Raw genomic sequence first — 22,895 nt, 5'->3', positions numbered from 1 at the left:
CATGTTAGGATAATGTTTGAATTTTTGGTAGCTTTCAATGTGTTATGTTTAATCACATGCACCTTGATGGTTTCATCTGTTGCACTTAATAACAAAAAGAGGAAATGAGACTTATTACTGGAGAAAACAAGATTTTATTATTTTTTTGATTTAAATGTTGTAATAATTTATTTAGCAACCAGACAACAAGTAGCATGCTCCAAGGAATCAGATTTTTTTCAGGTTTTGTCAGATTTCTGATTGGTTGATATGAGTGCAAGAATAAGGTTATTAAATATAGTTGGCAGTTTTGGTATTCAGAAGTGTTTCATAGATTGCATTAAGCAAAATACTTGGAATGCAATCTGCAAAAACTAAGCTATTGATGACATTTCAGAACTCTTATACTTGCACTTAATGTTCAGATGAGAAGTGCATTTAGTTTTTTAAAAATACCCAAAATTATATCCTCTACTAGGTACCATCTCACAGCCAGGTGGGTGGGATAGTAGTCTTGGGGCTGCAGACTTCCCAGTGACCACATTGACACAATTTTGCGGTTTCCAAACTTGAGTGATGGAACTGCAGGGGGGAGTTAAAAAGAGACAAAATTCCAGTACTTCCTCTTCAACAGCTTCTATGTGGTGCTCCATCTAATGGCCTGCCCAAGTATTGGCAAACCTTACTGAACTGAGGTGTGGGATTTGACAGGCAAACTTGAGACGCCTTCCGGACTGAAATTTCATGCTACTATTTCTTCATGAAGAAAATATGCATGAGGAAAATGCACTGAATGTACTTTATTTCCAAATTGTGTTGTTACATGCAATCAATTTGAATATATGATATGCTATGATACCCGAGTACATAAAACAAGCATATCATTAACCCTGTCGTATCCAGATGCACTCTTATGCTGCCATCTGTGGTGTTTATACTCCAATTAACACTTCTATAGGAGAATCCCTCCCATTACTTAATTCTGTACAATTAGAAGCTCTAACTAAGCCTCTGCGACTCTTCAGTTTCCATCTTTCATCCTAAAAATGTTTCAGCTACATCCTTAGTACTAATCTCATTTGCCTTTCCAATTATCCTAACAAAGACCTCCCTTCTTTTCATGACCCAAACCATTATCTTTGAGAATCGAATTTGTTCCCATTGACAACACATTGAAATAGCCTTGCATTAGATACAAGCCCCAGTCATGTTTTCCACTGTGATATCATCAAATCACAACCACTAGCAATAAGTAAGCTCAGTCCTATTGGTTATCTGGACCACCCATGCACAACCATGTCGTATTTTTGTTTATAAATTATCATTCACCTGTTCTGTGCCAACTTGGTACTCTTTAATATACAGGGAGAACTCAAAGAATTAAACAACCTTAAAACAAATACTTGTCTATACTGTGTGAAACAACCTGCTGTGTGGAAATATTATGAGGTTCTAATAGCTTTAAAGATGATCAAATATCTTCACTGTTAAAACTTTATACAGCTCCATAACTTTTATGCTGGAGATAGTGCCAAACAGCATCAGGTTAATAGTCTACTGTTCACAATGTCATACATTGAACAGGTCAGATGTTGACTCTAGAACCTACAGATTCATTTTGTAATTTGCTAGCAACCTGAAACTGCTAAGTTATATGTTGAGACTAAAAGTACATAGAATAAATATGATCAATGAATTGCACATTTTTATTTGATAGCATAAAATTCAAATCACGATGCTTTCCATAATTTGTCATTAACATAAGTAAGATTGCAGCCCATGAACTGAACAATAGTATGTGATCAGCTTTTTTGACAGTTGGTGATTTGAATGAGCTCTGAATTTGCACCTTTCATCTTTTGTACCACAAATAAACTATAGTCTCTAGTTGATCCTGAAATTTAAAAACTCTGCTTTAGGGGTAGATTTTTTGCCAATAGATGTTAGTTGGTATGGTTCTGGTTTGCTTTGCCTTTCCCAAAACATTAACCTTGTCTCCTTCCTACTGTCGAGATGCTTTTAAAAGCCAAGCTTTGGTCACGGAGATTTACCTCATCTAATATTTTGGTCTTTTCAACATGCATGGTGTCGGCAGTATCGGGGATAACACTGCATGCCAAAGTTGGTTTTCCTCAAAATAGAGGCTAAGCTGAAAAATACAGTTATTGAGGATACAGATAATGTCTATCTTTGCAAGGACTTTAGAAGATGTATGCTGAAAGAGTACTTCTGTATTCAGGGTGAAATTCTCTTTTGGGTGACCCTGGGACTGAATTGTCTGTGGCTTGCATTCCTGTCGGGGGCGCTATCAATTCAGGACATGCTAATGGGCCAGCACTCTGCTGGAGCGAATTACGAGCATGTCCCAGCACAGCAGACGTTCTAACTGCTGGGGCTGGAGATGGCGCCGAAGAGCTTGATAGTTGTATTGAAATGCTCCACTTATCACACACTCACTGCAACCACCAAGATGGCTCAGAGAAGACCTGTCCCCGAGGTCGGGAGTCCGAGGTGGACCTACAGCTTCATGCCAGCGAGGAGCGGAGAGGCGCCCTCTTCCCCAGGATGGGCCACAGACTCAAGCCTGTCATCCTGAGCACTGCCTGGGAAGTGGTGGCATAGGAAGTCAGTGCTGCCAGTCTCACCAGGAGGAGACAAACAGTGAGCGGGAGGGATGGGGGCCACTGGTGAGTCCTCTATCCTGAGTAGGGCAGAGAATCAGGAAGGATTCTAAAGGCGACAATGCAGGTATCCTCCAGTTGGGATGAGATCTGTTGATCCCCTGTTTCCCCTACAAGAGGCAGTGCTTCTGAGGAGTGCAAATACCTGGTGGGCTACTGATTGAGCTTGGCCCTTGATACAGCTGGGGAATGAGGGTGTCCAGAGGGGTGGCCTGGATGGGCTCCCAGATGACCAGAGGCCTTCTGAGCATTTAAAGGACACAGGTAGCACTCAGCAGTGTGAACCGCAAGGAGCCTGTAAGTAGCACCAAGGGGTGTGTTTAAAACACAGACTGCAGCAATGGTGGTCTGAGCCAGGCCACCTCGATGCTGAGGGGGACAGCCAAAGTCTACGGACTTAGCACCAAGTCACAATCTCCAGCCCGGGCAGCCATCCCCCAGCAAGCCTGACAGTTTTCAATGGTTTTTTAGTGTTTGTTTTAGCCTCCCGCTCCTCTTCTGCAACTATGGAGCCCAGTCCACGTTTGTAAATACTTGTAGTAATTCACGCCCTTTAGACTTGCACCTGAGAAGAGCGGAGCATCGTGGAAGGGCAGAGCATACTGTGTCTAACCCGCTAATCACATTTAAATAAATGCAAATGCCAGTTTTGCATGCCGCCGCCAGCGTGGGGCGCAAACCTTGTTATCGCCATCAGCAAGCGACCATAGCATGGTGCCTGAATCGACGTCGGATGCGGACCTAGATTTTGGCTGGATGCCCGATTCTCCCCCGATTGTGGTTCGTTTTTTAGGTGGTGGCCAGGCGGAGAATTTTGCCCTCTGCATGTTTTTAATATAATAGCTTGCACAAAAGGATTACTAAAATAACTTTAATTGCCTTGGTGCTATGTGTCCTTTGAAAACTCACATATCTTTAATGGACATTCCAGGTAAAATATTGAAGCTAATGTATTACTTTTAATTACAGATTTCAAAGTAAACTTTGGCTAAGTTAGCTGCTGGATGTTTATTATATTATTGGCATTAATTTATTCACGGCAAGTTATGATTTGTGCATATACCTCCATTGAAAATAGGGGCATACAGATGGTGCAATAAAACAAATGCTTCAATGCACATTTGTCTTTTATATTTTTCAAAGGCAATAGGAAGTATATTAACTCAAAGAATAATTTAGAAATCTTAGTCCTAGTGGAAAAGTTCTCCAGTTTAAGTCTCAGTTTTCTTTGCAGCCTAGTAGCCTTGTGTTTGCACCCTTTTTTATGCGAAAAGGGAAACTATCATTGTGTATTATTAAAAGTTGATTCCAGAATGATTTGAATAATAATATAATAATAATCTTTATTGTCACGAGTAGGCTTACGTTAACACTGGAATGAAGTTACTCTGAAAAAGATGCCAGGCTCCAAAATGCTTGGTTTCAATTGGTATAAAGGCATCAGCTGACTTACAAAATCCCCATTGTTTCAAAGATAAAAGATATTGCATCGAAAAATATATCAAGGATGAAGAAAATGTCCCACTCGCAACCTTTTTAGGTCAGTAATTTATGGCTTACCACCATTGATTAATCTGAGGCAGATTTCAGATCTGTTACCAGAGTCCACCTGATACAGTTACCGTATTTTTTGTTGTCAACCAGGATCACAATATTTGGACTCCAGAAGAGTGCCTCCTGTGTTGGAGTGGTTGCTGAAATAGAAAGTACACAACCTGTGAAAGGAAAAAGGGATAAAGTCTATATATATTATATATAATATATAAGTCTATATATTGCGGTTCGTTAAATCGCACTTGCCAGTTGCAACAGTAAGGAGATCAGCCCAATTTATATAAGAGTCACCAGTGCGAGAATCCCAGTGGGTTGCTGTATTAGAATGCAATGGGGGTCAGAGATAGGGCTGTGGTGCTGATTCTCTGGTCCATGCTACTTTTGAGCATATCTTCAGAGAAAGCATGGAATGGATAAGTGAATGTATATATAAATATTTGAGTGGCTCCAGAAGTGATCAACTATATGTAAAAATAATGAAGTTTATGGCTTCAATTGTCAAAGCTTCATCCCTTTTAACAGAACACTGGTAACATGCTAGTATTGCCTTATGAGGAAGGTAGTATGAGGTTGAACAGGAGGTATAAATGCATGGTATGCAGTATCAAGACTGGGATTTTTTTGTGGACCCAAGGGCAAGTGAAATGAGGAGCACAAATGATTGTTCTCAGGATAGAAACTGTACGGATCAAGTTGTTTTCTCATATCTACTTTCACATTCTTAGGTCAATCAGTACAAAAAAATTAAATATTGGTTTTATGCATTTTTAATTAAATTTTGAGATACATCCTTTATTGTATTTCACATGATCTATCTGTACTTCCTCTCATTGTAAACAATTGTAGCTAGTTCTACTATGTGTGCAACAGATGCAAAGGGCCAGTCATTGCATGCTTATATTGCCCTGTGTGCACTTCCATTGTTTCCTGTGGGAGAGAACATCGGGTCTGTGTTATAATGATGGCTCTATCTATCTCTTCATGGGTATGTACCCTGCAGACCTCACACAGAGAAAAATGTGAAGGTCCCACTGTGTGGAAACAGCATGAAATAAACAGAGAAAATACTGTATTTCACTTTAGATAATTTAAATAGTCCTATTGCCTAATCTATTGCTTAGTTTATATGTGACCAAAAACACATTCCATAAATAGTAAATGTGATTGTAGTGATCAGAATCAGATAAGTCCCTATATAAATACCTTAATAGTGAAATTAGGGTCTGCAACGGCCAGAGGAGGAGGATGCTATTTGACAGCTGGCAAGCAGAATTTGAATCATTTTGTTTTATTTCAATGCACCAGTATATAATTCATTAAGCCTTTAAAAAAAAATACAAAAACAATGTTTGAATTGCAAATTTAGTTTCAGACATTTAGGGAATGATTGAAATAAGTTGTTATTCTTAAAGAAGCAGCATTCTCCCTTGGAAAGTCTTATTAAAGAATAACACTTGGCTGCAGTTTAGTCTCTATGTTAGTTGTAATGCTCGAATTTCTTCCAAATGCAACTTTAAATATGACCGGTTGTGACTAAAATTGTACTGCTTCAGAGTGAAAGATATAAGAAAAGTAACTTATTTTTAATGTAACGACCAACAAATCAAAAATGTGAATGTGGCGGTTGAAATGCTTTTTCACAGACTGCCCACTGCTCTTAGCTCATAATAAATTATATAAGCATTAAATTATTTTAAACACTAAGCACTGTTGGATTAAACTGTGTACTAATTATAAGTTAGTAACATGTAGAACATAAAGGTGAAAGAATACTTTATTAAGATGGAAAATAAGGTTATCAGACATTAAGGAAAACAAGGTTGAAGGTTTTAGCAATTTCAGTATATTTATAAACAAAAACATGTAATCTGCCAACACCCGCAACGTAATTTAATTTAGCTGTTGTAAATATTTTTCCATTGAAAGTTATTTGAGGAAATTTATAATCTTGTGGAGCTGAATGATGTATTTTATGACCATTATTATTTCTTTTAAGTTTTATAATCACACTTGAGAACATTACAAACCAAGAGGGCACCAGCAGAACTCCCACCAAGAATTCCTACAGTGGGGGGTTTTGGGGTAGGATCGTAACATAATGGAAAACATACATATTGTTGTGGCCTGAGTAAAGCTTTTCTAATGTGCTGTGACATTTGGAATTTTTCACGTTGACACTTCCTACTTTGTCCTTTAAAACTTTTATTCAACTCAAACCTCAGTTTATGGAAGAAAAGAAAGAGCAAGTACATCTGGAATTTAGTAAACATTTATTACTTGGTTCACTAGGCTTAAAATAAAGGATAAATTCTTCTTCTATATTCTTAAAAAGTGAGACAGTACAGTAAAGATCCAATGTGAGACAGATATTCTTTCCAAGTCAGGGTGTTTTTTTCAAATTCAGTTTGCTTTTGCTTACATCTTTCTGCTGTTTGGTTTTCAGGTATTTTCTGTTACAAACAACACAGAATGTGCAAGGTTGCTGGAGGAAATCAAGTGTGCCCAATGTTCACCATATGCACAGAATTTATTTCACTTACCTGACCAAGAAGAAGCATCAAACAATGAGCTAGATTTTCCCGTGTTGTGCAGAGAGTTTTGCAAACAGTTCTACTTTGCCTGCAGAAGCCACGTAGCAGGTAATAAAGGCAAGACATTTGAATGAACCCTGAAATCATATAAATCCTCATACCTTGTTGATACATTATGAATCAGTGTTGGGGTATTCATACTAGAGCCATGGACCTTTAGTGTGAAATGGAAGGGGTGGTAATGGGTACCATTAAACAAAATGAGTGTTTCCTGAAAAGTCATTACTTCAGTACTGGTGGCTGATGTTGCTGCCACCCTGTTTGGAGTTGCAGTAACATTCAGGAAAAGCTGCAGCCACCCCCTTTTTCCCAAACAAAAGCAACATTAAATACAATAATAGCTGAAATAATTTATTTTAATACTGCTCTAATAAATATGCAAATCAAGATGCAAGGTGTATCATTCTACATCTCATTCTGTGATGGATGATTAATCCTTTTGCAGCAAAGCTTATATCTTTAATATTGTGCATTTAAATTCAATGCAGGACTTTTGTTTTTAAAAAGGAACACTTTCGAAAGGGGAGCTCTTAATTTCCTTTTGTGTGGTTTCACAGATGTTCCAAAGCTTCCTGGAAAATGAAAATATTATTATTTTATCCACAAAACTACTGATTTTCTTCCACAGTTCCCTGCATACAGCTGGTTCTTACTCTTTATCACATCCCTGCAGACTGAAAGGAGGCGGGGGGTTACATTTTCCAAGTCTGCTTGCTAGGCAGTCATAACAGATTAGATTTTGGTGGATATTATGCACAAAAAATAATGCTTCGTGGGATTTTTGAACACTTTTCCCACTCAACAAATTAACTAATCCCTGACCCTGGTGATCTTGTCCTCATTTTTCTGGGACTGACTACTTAATTTTTTTTTTAAAATGCAGTTGAACTGAGCAAAGGAGTTAATTGGAGTGTGTTGAGCAGCACAGGAGCTGGTGCCACAGGAACCTTTCTCCCCAGATCAACATATGTGGTGACGAATGACAAATTTATTTTTCTACAAAGTTTGTGTATATGTAAAACTGCTGAAGTGCATCAAGATGTCAAGTACTTTGGGTGACCACCCAGGTTGTCTTGGAAGATAACCAGATGAAAGCATAACTTTAGCACTGGGACATGGATGGGGCTCAGGGGTGTGCATAAGTGAACCAGCAGCCTGTTTTTCAGCCGAGCTAGACGATTTGCCTATGTTAGACAGATGCTTATAATCAGCATGTGGCACCACTTGCTATTGCAGAGGTCGGTGCTAATTGAAAGCTTTTGTTTTGATACCAAAGATAGAAAACAAATTTTGTTGACAGAGTGGTCATTGACAAGCACCCTAATTGTATTTATTTAAAGTACCCAATTGGAATTAAGTTTCCAGAGAATTATACAACAGGAGCTAATCAAATCAAAGAAAATCATCTAAAATGCCATTTTTTTTTTGGTTTTTAAACTTGAAAATTACTGTTTTTGATGTTACTAATATTGTGGATGCACAATCTTTAATTTCAAAGGAACCGTTTGACTTCAAATCAACACATATGTAAATAATAACACTGTTACAAGTGTAAAGTACATTAATCTGAAAAGCTTTTGTTGAAGTTTGCATACTCATTTGAATTTTTTTGATTTGTTTTATCATTATGGTAGTGTTGAAATCACTGAGAATAATTACAGTTTATCATATATTTACACACCACAATCAAGGGTTGCTTACAACATAAAGCCAATTAATGAAATCAAAATCTTCAGGTTTGTAATATGCAAGTACGTTGCAACAGTTGTGGGTGGCCTGGTGTTTTACTGTATTAACACAGCAATGTACTTGGCCACAAAGTGTTTAGATATTGTTTCTCTATTGTTATTCCCCACACAAAGCGTTATCGATGGCAACTCTTCATGAGATAAATGCAATTCAGATAGGCTGTACAGAGAGGGAGGGGAAATTGTGGAGGGCAAACCCATACGTGTTGCTGTTAACTTCGTGCATTCAGGAATGGCTTGTCTTATCCAGTGCACTAAAGGGATGGTGTTTTGAACAGCAGACAGAGCGGATTGAAATATAAGAAGATAACTAAAAAGGAAGCATGTAAATCAAAATATTACACAGTACAGAAAGTGTTCCCAATCTGAAATTCATTAGTATCAATATGAATACTGTAGCAGAGTTTGTCCCATGCCTTTACAACTGATATCAAACTTTGTTTTATTTCCTCCTGCTGCTCTTCAAGATAATGTAGGCACGACTATAAAGAAAAGAATACGGCTTTATAATGGCATACACATTTTTGCTAAATTACCAAAAAGGATAATATACCTTTTTGACTTTTAGTCCATCTTTGTAAAGATCCTAAAACTGTCTAGATTAAGAATGACAGGCTTTCTGGTAACTCCCCTATGCTGTCCATGCAGAGCAGGAAGAGGGATTGTGTCTGTGATTCTTCGTACAGTACATAACTGTTTGTAACATGATTAAACACTCAATAAAGCTACAAGAAATTTGGAAATAGGTGCAATGAAAGGGTTCCAAGAGTGGTTTGCCTACCTTCCACTTCAGCTGTGAAGTGATGTAGATTCTGAGAATTACATTTTAAATCAAAAGATAAACTAAATGAATAAAGCAAAATGTAAGTGTTGTTTAAATCATTTTAAAGACCTTTGAAACTCACTCATAACTTGATTATTTATAAGTTATGAGATACTCCTCTTCAAACGTAAATCTGCTATCACTCCTATTCCTTATTTATAATGTAGCACTGTTTTGTAACACCAAAAACATTAGAATAGGCCTGACTATTCTCTCAACAGGACCCACAGCAGTCAAAGTGGAGAATGAAGGTGATGAATTTTAGGCATTTGTCATAATTTGTGTTTCGAAAGGGTTGCAGTGTGTCGGGAAAAAAAAATTAAAACTAACATGCCCACGACCATGTTACTGTTTCATTTTTATTTCTCTTTTAAACTAGAGATGACATTTCCTCACTTTCCTGGCTCTTTGTGAGATCGTCCTGCGGCTATGGGTGTTTGTTGACAATTTATTGACAAAATAATGTGGGAACAATTACTTTTATGTTTAAAGTGAACTCTGCATCTCGCCACCAAATGAAATAACACCTGAATATATGTTAGAGCTCATATATTGTCACAGAGATTTTGCAGTGAAAAAGTTTAGGATTCTGTTTAAATGTTTAAAAACGGTGCAGTTTTGTTTTAGTTTGTAAATCTAAATGACTTGTTATGCTTTAAATAGTTATTCGTCACTGAAAGTATTAGCAGTTGCCCACTGTATGTATCAAGATAACGAACATGCTAATTATTTTTAGAAGCATCATTTACAAAACAAAGCGATATACTGGTTCTTCTTTGATTCTATAGACCGGAAGCTTTGACTTCAGGGTTCTTGTTGCACATGCAAGCATTTACTAGTGTGAACACCAACAATTTATTTTAACATCTGTTTTTCAGGACTATTCCAAACTACTTCTGATGAATTCTGCAACCTTTATTCAGCAAAGAACAATGGGATGTGTTTTCCAGACTCTACCAGAAAACAAGTACAAGGTCCAGCTTCCAACTATTTAAACCAGATGGATGAATATCACAAAATGGAACAGATCAACAGGTTCAATAAGATCTCTGCTATTTGATTTAGAAAACCTAGTCATAGTCATGACACTGAACAAACAATATGTCAGTTTACTCTAGTGTTTGATGGTTTGCTTGTCATAGAATTTTTAACAAAACTTAAAAGATTGTTGAAATGTATTACCAGGAAAAGTAATGATCTCCCCATAGTGAATTTCCTTTTTATTGGAGTATCTTGTTCACTGTTCATTTTAAAAAATATTCGGAGTGTTGAGTAAACTAATAGTTGGCTGCTTTAACAGTGGGAAATCGTTAAAGAAACGTTTCAAAATATTCAACAAAACATGTTAGGCTTTAGTCCCATTAGTTTTCTTAGTTTTTTTGCTTGAGTGACCTTCCTCGTTTTAGGATCCTCCCACCCTTTCCCCTCTTGACTTTTAACTATTTTTGAGGTGCTTATTGTGTCTTCTACAGTAAAGATTGATGTAAAACACTATTCAATGGTTCCGCAATTTCCTTGTTTCCATTAATTCCTCAGTCTCACCCTTTAAGGGACTACCACTCAATTTAGTTACTCTTTTCCTTTTTATATGCTTGTGGAAACATTTACTGTCTTTTTTTAATTTCTAACTAGCTTTCTCAATTTCTCCTTCCTCATGATTTTGTTTAGTCATTGTTTGCTGGTTTCTAAAATGTGTATACTCTTCAGACCTAAATAACTGTCACAATATTGTACGTGCTTTCTTTCAATTTGAATGAGTACTTTGCATCAGTATTCACCGAACAGAAGGATGGGATCTACCCCAGAATACTGAGGGAGACAGGGGAGGAAATTGCTGGGGCCTTGAAAGAAATCTCACTGGCTACAGATGAGGTCCCAGAGGATTGGAGAATAGCTAATGTTGTTCCTTTGTTTAAGAAGGGTTGCAAGGATAATCCAGAAAATTACTGGTTAGCCTTAAGTCAGTGGTAGGGAAATTATTGGAGAGAATTTTTTGAGACAGGATTTACTCCCATTTGGAAGCAAATAGGCATATTAGCGAGAGGCATCATGGTTTTGTGAAGGGGAGTTTGTGTCTCAGTAACTTGATCGAGTTTTTCAAGGAAGATGATTGATGATGGCAGGGTAGTGGATGTTGGTCTACATGAACTTAGTAAGGTGTTTGACAAGGTCCCTCATGGCAGACTGGCACAGAAGGTAAAGTCACACAGGATCAGAGGTGAGCTGGCAAGATGGATACAGAACTGGCTCTGACATAGAAGACAGAGATTAGCAGTGGAAGGGTGCTTTTCTGAATGGAGGGCGCCGTGACTAGTGGTGTTCCACAGGGGTCAGTGTTGGGACCGTTGCTGTTTGTAATATATATAAATGATTTGGAAGAAAATGTAACTGGTCTGATTAGTAAGTTTGCAGATGACACAAAGGTTGGTGGAATTGCAGATAGTGATGAGGATGGTCAGCGGATACAGCAGAATATAGATCAGTTGGAGACTTGAGTGGAGATGGCAGATGGAGTTTAATTGGACAAATGTGAGGTAATGAATTTTGGAAGATCTAATACAGGTGGGAAATATACAGTAAATGGCAGAACCCTCAATAGTATTGACAGGCAGAGGGATTTGGGTGTACAAGTCCACAGGTCACTGAAAGTGGCACCGCAGGTGGAGAAGGTAGTCAAGAAGGCATACGGCATGCTTGCCTTCACCGGCTGGGGCACTGAGTATAAAAATTGGTAAGTCATGCTCCAGCTGTATAGAACTTTAGTTAGGCCATACGTGGAATATCGTACCAAAGGGAAAATACTGGAAAATCTCGGCAGGTCTGGCAGCATCTGTAGGGAAAGAAAAGAGCTAACATTTTGAGTCCAGATGACCCTTTGTCAAAGCTAAAGGGTCATCTGGACTCGAAACGTTAGCTCTTTTCTCTCCCTACAGATGCTGCCAGACCTGCGGAGATTTTCCAGCATTTTCTCTTTGATTTCAGATTCCAGCATCCGCAATAATTTGCTTTTATTACTTGGAATATAATGTCTAATTCTGGTTGCCACATGACCAGAAGGATGTGAAAGTTTTGAAGAGGGTACAAAAACGGTTCACCAGGATGTTGACTGGTTTGGAGGGCATTTGCTATGTTGGATAAACTTGGTTTGTTCTCAATGGAACGAAGGAGGTTGAGGGGCGACCTGATAGAAGTCTACAAAATTATGAGGGGCATGGACAGAGTGGATAGTCAGAAGCCCAGGGTGGAGAGTCAATTAATAGGGAACATAGGTTTGAGGTGCGAGGGGCAAAGTTTAGAGGAAATGTACGAGGGAAGTTTTGTACACAAAGGGTAGTAGGTGCCTGGAACTCGCTGCCAGAAGAGGTGGTGGAAGCAGGTATGATAGTGATGTTTAAGGGGGGTCTTGATAAATACATGAATAGGATGGGAATTGAAGGATACAGACCCCATAAGTGTAGAAGGTTTTAGGTTCGATGGGCTGCATGGTCGGCGCAAGCTGGGAGGGCCAAAGAGCTTGTTCATGTGCTGTACGTTTCTTTGCTCTTTGTTGATACTATCCTTAACTACCTTAGTTAACTAAATACAGAGCATCCTTCTTATAGTCTTTCTTTCTCAATAGAATATAGTTTTGTTGGGAGTTATAAAATATCTCAAAGGTCTGCCACTGCTTCTCTATTGTCCTACTATTTAATCTATTTCCCAGTCCACTTCAGCAAACTTTGTCTCCATACCATTTTAATTGCCTTTCTTTAAGCTTGAGACACCAGTCCCAGACCCATGTTTCTCACCCTCAAACTAAATGTGAAATGCGATCATGTTATGATCAATGTTGCCCAGGCGCTCCTTTATTATTAATTAGTCTCATTACACATTACCAGGGATGGAGCTTTCTCATAGTTTGTCAGCAGTAGTGTCAGTGATCCTCCCCAGCTCAATGCCAGCTCCCCACTCTCCCATCACTGCCAAGTCAAATGCTCCTTCAAAGGCCTTGGTGCTCTTCCCGTCCTACCACATACAACAGGAACCCTGCCCCATTGGGCTCCTTAGAGGGCCTGCCCCAGCACAGGTTGGCACAGGCTGGCACTGCCAACCTGTGCCAGAGGAAACCTGGGCATGTCCTCACCCCCCTCCCTCTCCGCCCCGAGAAGCTATACTTACCTTGCCCCACCTCCCGCACCCCGTGCAGCGGGATATCCTCAACTGTTTCCACTCTTCAGAAAGCTGTTGTGAACCTTGCTGACGTCATGTTATGTCAGCCAGGTTTGAATGTTAGTATGGGGAAATCATGCTCTTTAATAATATGCAAATTCATTCAAACGTATTTAAACAAAGGCAAGAAGCAAGAAGCTTATTACATCACCGGCGAAGAACGGGGCAAAATCGGGAAAAAAGATCTCACCGGGCGAGAATCCCGTTTCCCGAATCTCATGAGATTATGCACCCGCATCGCTGTTTATGCTCGCGGTGAACGCCCTCCCATGTCTAAAATAGCCTGTCCCTATTTGTCTCTACATCATATTGCATTAAAAAATTGTCCCGAATATATCTTTGAATTGAGTTTCCATGCTACCTTTGACAATTATTCAATCTATATGAAGGTGGAAATTTCTCACAATTATTGAAACATGGAGGACTCTCACTAGTACTGGGGAAAGAGGGTGCTGTACCATTGGGATTATTGTAGTAGCTTTCTTACAAGATCCCATTATTTCTTCATGTATACTCTGTCCTGCTGTGTAGCTGCTAGTAAGGCACCTATGAAATACTTCCACAAGTGACTTTCCTTTGCTATTTCTTATCTGCACACAAGTCGATTCTACATCTCTTCTGATCTAAGGCAATCTCTCACTATTGTACTAATCTCCTTTAATAAGAGAGCTACACCACTATCTTTTACTAGCTTTCTGCCCGACTGAAATGTGAAATATCCTTGAATATTCAGTTCCCAGCCTTGATTACTTTGTAACTACATTTCTGTAATGGCTATATCACATCCATTTTTTCTATGTATGCAATCAAAACTCATCTGTTTTTATGAATGCTATGTGAATTCAGATACAAAGACTTTAATGCTGTCGATTTGCCATTTTTCCACACGCTGACATTATCTGCTCGTGTACTCTGGTTATCATTAACCATATCGCTACCCTTGTTCTTTCTTGTTAACTTCCCAAATCTCCCCTCACATGATCCCTCCCTGTCCCCAGTATTTAGTTTAAAACCCTCCCTTGAGCACTGGTTGTACAATTTGCCAGGACACTAAACTCAACACAGTTTAGGTGATGACCAGGTTCAATTCCCGGCTTGGGTCACTGTGCGGAGTTTGCACGTTGTCCCCGTGTCTGCGTGGGTTTCTTCCGGTGCTCCGGTTTCCTCCCACAGTCCAAAATGTGCAGGTTAGGTGGATTGGCCATGCTAAATTGCCCTTAGTGTCCAAAAAGGTTGGGTTGGGTGGGGTTACTGGGTTTCGGCGATAGGGTGGGGGGGTGGGCTTAGGTAGGGTGCTCTTTCCAAGGGTCAGCGCAGACCTGATGGGCCGAATAGCCTCCTTCTGCACTGTAAATTCTATGACATCTATGACATCTCCCTCTTCCCCCAGTACTAGTGCCAGTGCCCCTTTCTCCCACAACAATGCTTGAGCCACACATTCAATTCTCTGATCTTATTTACTCTATGCCAATTTGCTTGTGGCTCAGGTAGCAATCCAGAGGTTGTTAGCTTTGTGATTCTGCTCTTTAATTTAACACTTAGTTGCCCACAACTCAACAGAACACCTTTCCTAATCCTATTTATGTCGTTGGTACCCACATGAACCATGACAGCTGGATTCTTACCCGCTCTCCAAGTTCCTCACCTGCCCCGAACTCTGGCACCAGGTAGGCCACACAGCCTTCAGGACTCACACTCTCAGATGCTACTAACTATACTGTCCCCATCTTCAACTACATTGCTATTTACCCCAGCAGACCACCCAACTCACTACCCCACTTAAATGACTCTTTGCATCATTGTGCCATTGTTTGTTTGCTTATCCCATTCCGCTATTGTCCATACAAGGTGCAAGAACCTTGAATTTATTGGACAATTCAATGACTGAAGCACCCCCACTTATACCTTCTCAATCCTGTACCTGCCTCACTCAGTCAAACTAACTTGTCCCTTACCCACGGACCAAATCTGAAGAAAGTAGCCTTGTATGTGACTGCCTTCTGGAACAAAGAAGTGTCCAGGTAACTGTACCACTCCTTGATATATCACAACAAAGTCCGAAGCACGAACTCCAGCTCAAAAACTTTGAATGAAAGCTTCCGGAGCTGCAGATATTTGCTGTAGATGTGGATGCATGGTGGCACAATGGTTAGTACTGTTGCCTCACAGCTCCAGAACCCAGGTTCAATTTGGCTTTGGATGAATGTGTGGAGTTGGCACATTCTCCCTGTGTCAGCGTTGGTTTCCTCCGGGTGAATCATAGAATTCCTACAGTGCAGAAGGATATCATTTGGCCCATCGAGTCTGCACCAACCCTCCAAAAGAGTACCCCACCTTGGCCCACCCACCCGCCTTATCCCGTAACCCTACCTAACCTGCATATCTTTGGACACCAAGGGGCAATTTAGCATGGCCAATCCACCTAACCTGCACATCATTGGACTGTGAGAGAAAACTGGAGCACCCAGAGGAAACCCATGCAGACACAGGGAGAATGTGCAAACTCCACACAGACAGTCACCCAAGTCTGGAATTGAACCTGGTTCCTGGTGCTGTGAGGCAGCAGTGCTAACCATGGTGCCACCACGTCACCCCAGGTGCTCCAGGCCACAATGGGCATGATCCAGACTTGTATCGTTAAGTGAGCTTAACTGCTCACTGAACTATGTCTATGCCAGATCTAATCTGTCCCAGCACCTGCTGGCCTCGCCGACGACACCCCAGCCAGGCGCCGTTTATCACTGGTATGGACAAATGGGGATCAGACGGAAAGGCACTTGGGGGTTCTCCCAAGCAAACAAAGGCCACTGGGTGGGGACAATCTGGGTAGGCTGGCACACAGGCACTGCTGATGCCACCCGGGCAATGTGGCACTGCCTGCCTGGCACCTTGGCAGTGCAGATGCCAGCCTAGCAGTGCCAACTACCCGGGTGGCTGCCAGGGTACGAGGCTGGCAGAGCCACATTGCCTGGGTGACATCAGCAGTGTCAGGTTGGCAGTGCCAAGGTGCCCAGGTAGCATTTTGCCTGCACCGGCGATCGGGCCTGGGGGTGCCCTGCCCATATGTGGTGGGGGGCAGGAGGACACAAGGATCCCCCAACAAGTGCATTGGGGGGGGGGGGTTTCTGGGGGTCACGTTGGAGGCCAAGAGATCAGAACACCATTTAAAAATGGTGCCCCAATCTCTTCCTGCACTGGCGAGCGGAGCTCCTCAGTGCCGGAAATGCGGATACGTGCGGCCTTGGCGGTGTGTTTCCTGCTGAAGCCCGACAAAAAAACAGAGTATCTTTTGATACAATAACTCTAATCACGCCCAGAAGGGGACTCTTTTTTTTAATATTAGATCGGGTTCTCAATCTTTAAACTCGCCCTGTTATCTCAGTGCTCCCTCATAAACTCACTCTTTATACACTTATTTTTATTTATTTTTTTATTTTTATTTTTCCAATTGAGAGGCAATTTAGCATGGCCAATCCACCTATCCTGCACATCTTTGAGTTGTAGGGTGAGACCCACGCAGACACAGGGAGAATGCAAACTCCACACGGACAGTGACCCAGGGCCAGAATCGAACTGGGGTCCTCAGCGCCATGAGGTAACAGTGCTAACCAGTGTGCCACTGTCAAACTAACTCTTTAAGCTCTCACTGCTGTCTCACTGCTCCCTCTCAGACTCGGTACGAGTTAACAGCCACATTGTGCCCGGTGTGGCTACGGGCATGGCGGTTAAATAGTCGGAGGGGTCTTCACCGGGCACAAATCGATTGCGATCTAACTGACCCACTCCCAGTGGCGGGCTCCAGATCCCGCCCAGACATGGCGAGACCAATTAAGACCAATCTCCATAGAATCATAGAATCATAAAATTTACAGTGCAGAAGGAGGCCATTCGGCCCATCGAGTCTGCGCCGGCCCTCAGAAAGAGCACCCCACTTAAACTTAAACTCACACCTCTACCCTATCCCCGCAACCCAGTAACCCCACCTAACCTTTTTGGACACTAAGGGCAATTTAGCATGGCCAATCCACCTAACCTGCACATCTTTGGATGGTGGGAGGAAACTGGAGCACCCGGAGGAAACCCACGTGGGCACGGGGAGAACGTGCACACTCCGCACAGAGAGTGACCTGCCTAGGACCCTGCAGCTGTGAGCCGACAGTGCTAACCACTGTGCTGCCGTGCCACCCATCTCAATAGCGAATTGTAAGTTAAGTCTAACGGCCTCTGGAGAACTAACCAGCTCTCTAGCAAGTGATCACTCGGGCACCATTTAGCGCTTCTTTTTAAAAACAGGAAGCAATGGCTGCTGAGGGGAGCCGAGCAGGTGAGTAGTCATTTTCATTCCTTGGCATGTGATGCGCAATCAATTACTCTCAAGACAAGGTGAGTCATAACTAATAGGCTTTAATCTGCTCGAACTCTTCCCCAGCAGCTTCGACACAGAAAGCAAAGGCTGCTGGGATGGCATCGGCTCTTATACTCCGCCTCTCAGGGCGGAGCTATGCACATCAGCCAATGGTAGACTCCTGGGTCCAACCAATGGTCATCCACCTCTCCGGTACCGCAATACCTGGTATTGCCACATTCACCCCCTGTTAAAAAAGAGCCCGGCGGGGTGATGGCCAGCGTTAATAGTCGCTTTTCGCATGGTATGACCAGGTGTGGAGGTACCGTGATGTCGAGGGTAATAACAAAGTGCTCATGGTGCAGCAATCAGTCGATCGGGTGGCCTGGTCGTCCTTCTGGAGCGTCTGGGCTTCGGCGGTGATTCTGATGGGGGTCCCAGCGGTTGCGACTCCGGAAAAGTGATGTCGTCCTCCCAGGCAGCTTCGTCACCCCTAGGCGGCGCTGTTGGGGCGAAAGGTGGACAGGGGGGGAAGGCGCCTTTAGGGGGCGTCGGTGTGTCTTCGGGCCGAGGCAGGGGCTGCGGGAGTACTGACCCTCCAGTTAGGTGCTGTGGGGAGGGTGGGGGTGGGGCAATGGTGCGGGTGCGCGTGGGGCTTCGGCGGGCGCCAGGTCCCGAAGGGAGACCGTGTCTTGGCGGCTGTCAGGGAACGCTACGTAGGCGTACTGGGGGTTGGCGTGTAGCAGGTGGACCCTCTCGACCAACGGGTCCGACTTGTGTGCCCTCACATGTTTCCGAAGCAGGATGGGTCCGGGTGTCGCTAGCCAGGTTGGGGGCGAGGTCCCGGAGGAGGACCTCCTGGGGATAACAAGGAGACGTTCGTGAGGTGTCTGGTTCGTGGTTGTACAGAGCAGTGACCGGATGGAGTGGAGGGCCACCGGGAGGACTTCCTGCCAGCGGGAGACTGGGAGATTCCTGGACTGTAGGGCCAGCAGGACGGTCTTCCAGACCGTTCCGATCTCCCTCTCTACTTGCCCGTTTCCCCGGGGGTTGTAACTTGTCATCCTGCTCGAGGCGATGCCCTTGCTGAGCAGGAATTGACGCAGTTCGTCGCTCATAAAGGAGGACCCCCTATCACTGTGAATGTATGCGGGGAAACCGAACAGCGTAAAGATACCCTGGAGAGCCTTGATGACGGTGGTTGTGGTCATGTCTGGGCAGGGGATGGCGAATGTGAACCGGGAGTACTCGTCAAGCACGTTCAGGAAATACGTGTTGCGGTCGGTGGAGAGGAGGGGGCCTTTGAAATCCATGCTGAGGCGTTCAAAAGGACGGGAAGTCTTTATCAGGTGCACCCTCTCTGGCCGGTAGAAGTGTGGCTTGCACTCCACGCAGATTTGGCAGTCCCTGGTGACAGTCCTGACCTCCTAGATCGAGTAGGGCAGGTTGTGGGTCTTGATAAAATGTAAGAAATGCGTGACCCCCCGGGTGGCAGAGGTCCTCGTGGAGGGATCGGAGGCGGTCCACTTGTGCGGTGGCACAAGTGCCACGGGACAGGGCATCAGGAGGCTCGTTCAGCTTCCCCGGACAGTACAAGATCTCGTAATTGTAGGTTGAGAGTTCTATCCTCCACCGCAAGATCTTATCGTTCTTAATCTTGCCCCGCTGCGCATTATCGAACATGAAGGCAACCGACCGTTGGTCCGTTAGGAGAGTGAATCTCCTGCCGGCCAGGCAATGTCTCCAGTGTCGCACAGCTTCTACTATGGCCTGGGCCTCCTTTTCGACCGAGGAGTGGCGAATTTCGGAAGTATGGAGAGTACAGAAGAAGAAAGCCACAGGCCTGCCCGCTCGGTTGAGGGTGGCCGCCAGAGCTACGTCGGACGCATCGCTCTCGACCTGGAAGGGGAGGGACTCGTCGATGGCGCGCATCGTGGCTTTTGCAATGTCTGCTTTGATGCGGCTGAAGGCCTGGCGGGCCTCCGTCGGCAGGGGGAAGGTTATGAACTGGATCAGGGGTCTGGCTTTGTCTGCGTAATTGGGGACCCACTGTGCATAATAGCTGAAGAACCCGAGGCAGCGCTTTAGGGCCTTGGGGCAGTGAGGGAGGGGGAACTCCAGGAGGGGGCGCATGTGCTCAGGGTTGGGGCCTATGACTCCACTTCGCAGTACGTAGCCTAAAATGGCTAGACGGTTGGTGCTAAACACACATTTATCCTTATTGTATGTCAGATTAAGGATTTTCGCGGTCTAGAGAAATTTGCGGAGGTTGGTGTCGTGGTCCTGCTGGTCATGGCCGCAGATGGTGACGTTATCCAGATACGGGAACGTTGCGCGTAAGCCGTACCGGTCAACCATTTGGTCCATCTCTTGTTGGAAGACCGAGACCCCGTTCGTGACACCGAAGGGAACCCTTAAAAAGTGATAGAGCCGCCCGTCTGCTTCGAAGGCAGTGTACTGGCGGTCACCATTACGGAGGGGTAGCTGCTGGTAGGCAGACTTGAGATCCACCGTGGTGAAGACCTTGTATTGCGCGATCATGTTCACCAGGTCGGCTATACGGGGGAGAGGGTACGCATCCAGCTGCGTAAACCGGTTGATGGTCTGGTTGTAGTCAATGACCATCCTATGTCTTTCCCCGGTCTTTACCACCACTACTTGAGCTCTCCAGGGACTGTTGCTCGCTTCGATGACCCCTTCCCTCAGCAGCCTCTGGACCTCCGACCTGATAAAGGTCCGGTCCTGGGCACTGTACCGTCTGCTCCTGGTGGCGACGGGTTTGCAATCCGGGGTGAGGTTCGCAAACAGGGAAGGCGGGTCGACCTTAAGAGTCACGAGACCGCAGACAGTAAGGAGGGGGTTTAGGACCGCCAAATTTAAAAGTCAGGCTTTGCAGATGGCACTGGAAATCCAGCCCAAGGAGGGTGGCTGCGCAGAGGTGCGGCAGGACGTACAGGCGGAAATTGTGGAATTCTCTGCCTTGGACAGTGAGGTTCGCTAGGCAGAACCCCTTTATCTCCACCGTGTGTAACCTGGATCCTTTGATTTACGGGATGGGTGACAAGAGAACAGCGCCTTACCATGTCAGGGTGAACAAAGCTTTCCGTGCTCCCAGAGTCGATCAAGCACGACGTCAAGTGGCCGTTGATGGAGATCGTCATTGTAGCTTTCGCCAGCTTCCGGGGCCGACTCTGGTCCAGAGTCACCGAGGCCAGCTGCAGTAATGGAGCGTTCTGGTCGGGCAGCATGTAGTCGGCTGTGCTGGGGGCCTGGGGCCCCATTCAAGATGGCGTCAGCCATGGATCGCACATGGTGTCCGGGGATGAAGAAGATGACGGTGGCGAGGGACAAAACGGCGGCGCCCACCGGTCCAGCGTGGTGTCCGGGGGGCAAAATGGCCACGCCCGCGGGTCGCATGTGGCCTTAGGATAGGGGGGGTGGCAGTGAGCGCGGGGCGGTCAGGGCCTGAAAGGGGGGTTGCCGATAGTCGCTGGAGACCGCGGCCACGGCGCGGGCCTGGCAGACCCCCACATAGTGGCCCTTCTTGCCGCACCCTTTGCAGGTGGCGGTGCAGGCAGCGGGTGCAGGGATGATTTGCCAGCCCGCAGAAGAAACAGCGGTGTCCGGTGGCGTTAGCGGGCTGTCTCGCCATGCAGGCTTGCGAGGTCAGGGGAAAGGTGTGAGGGGCTGCCGCTACGGGGTGCCACGCAGCCCAGGGGGCCGCCGCACGATCTGGAGCAAAGGACAGCGCGTTTTTATATGCAGCGTCCATGGACCCCGCCAGGGCCCGTGTCTCTGCAAGTCCCAGAGTGTCCATTTCTAGGAGCCTTCGGCGGATATCAGGGAGGTCATACCTGACACGAAAGCATCCCTGATCAAACGTTCCGTGTGCTCGTTCCCCGAAACTGGCGGGCAGCCACAGTTTCAGCCCAGCACCAGCAGCGCCCGGTAGAAGTCTTCCAACATTTCCTTGGGGCTTTGCCTCCTAGTCGCCAGCAGGTGACGAGCGTAGACCTGGTTCACAGGGCGGATATAATGTCCTTCTAGCAGCTCGATCGTGGCAGCATAATTCGCCGCGTCCTCGATAAGAGGGTAGATCCCAGGGCTGACCCGTGAGCGTAGGAGATGCATCTTTTGTCCTTCTGTGGGGGAGTCGGCGGCCGTGTCGAGGTAGTCCTTAAAGCACGGCAGCCAATGTTTGAAAATAGCAGCAGAGTTGTCCGCGTGGGGGCTGAGCTGAAGGCACTCCGGTTTGATACGGAGATCCATCCTTTCAACTGAAGTTGTAGCAGATTAAATTGATGTGCAATCAATTACTCTCAAGACAAGGTGAGTCATAACTAATAGGCTTTAATCTGCTAGAACTCTTCCCCAGCAGCTTCGACACAGAAAGTGAAGACTGCTGGGATGGCATCGGCTCTTATACTCCGCCCCACAGGGCGGAGCTATGCACATCAGCCAAATGGTAGACTCCTGGGTCCAACCAATGGTCATCCACCTCTCAGGTACCGCAATACCTGGTATTACCACAGCATGCAGCCCAGGAACACTGGAGCTGCTGAACCAGTGCTTGGGGGGAGGGGGATGGACATCATAGGTTGGGAGTCGCCCCGGTCAGAGTTGTGAGGGGCATCGCGTCTGCGGGGCCTATAAGCTATTCCCCAATATTGAGTATACCCATAATGGGGGCAACCAGAGCTGCCGCCTGTCTGTCCTAACAACCACTTCCAAGACAGAGCCCTGTTCTTGGTTATATGCTGATGGTCACTTTAACTCACTTTAACTGTGAGCAGCCTCTAGCTGCACAACTGAAGGTTATTGCTAATAAGGAATTGGCATTGTTAGTGTGAGTGCACTTCACAGCTACAGGTTGTGTTTGCTGCTTGCTCCTGCTGGTGGCTGTAGATGCCCAGTGGCTGCTATTGCTGTTTCCTTCCCTTTGTGTAGCCGGAAAGAAGGACAATT

General features: G+C 44.6%; 1 protein-coding gene across 3 annotated transcripts in view; it reads left to right on the top strand.

The window, feature by feature from the left end:
• The window catches only part of hhip (hedgehog interacting protein), a 435,190-nt gene that overhangs the window by 2,018 nt on the left and 410,277 nt on the right, over window positions 1–22,895 (top strand). For all 3 annotated transcript variants that reach the window (XM_072496136.1, XM_072496135.1, XM_072496134.1), the window contains exons 2-3: window positions 6,658–6,853; window positions 10,255–10,411. In XM_072496136.1, coding sequence (XP_072352237.1) covers window positions 6,658–6,853; window positions 10,255–10,411 — 353 coding nt within the window. The remainder of the gene's footprint in view (window positions 1–6,657; window positions 6,854–10,254; window positions 10,412–22,895) is intronic.

The sequence above is a fragment of the Scyliorhinus torazame genome, chromosome 3, assembly GCF_047496885.1.
Source record: "Scyliorhinus torazame isolate Kashiwa2021f chromosome 3, sScyTor2.1, whole genome shotgun sequence".
NCBI classification, from domain to species: Eukaryota; Metazoa; Chordata; class Chondrichthyes; order Carcharhiniformes; family Scyliorhinidae; genus Scyliorhinus; species Scyliorhinus torazame.
The sequence above is the reverse complement of the archived record's forward strand: the minus strand, read 5'-3'. Positions and strand labels throughout refer to the sequence as shown.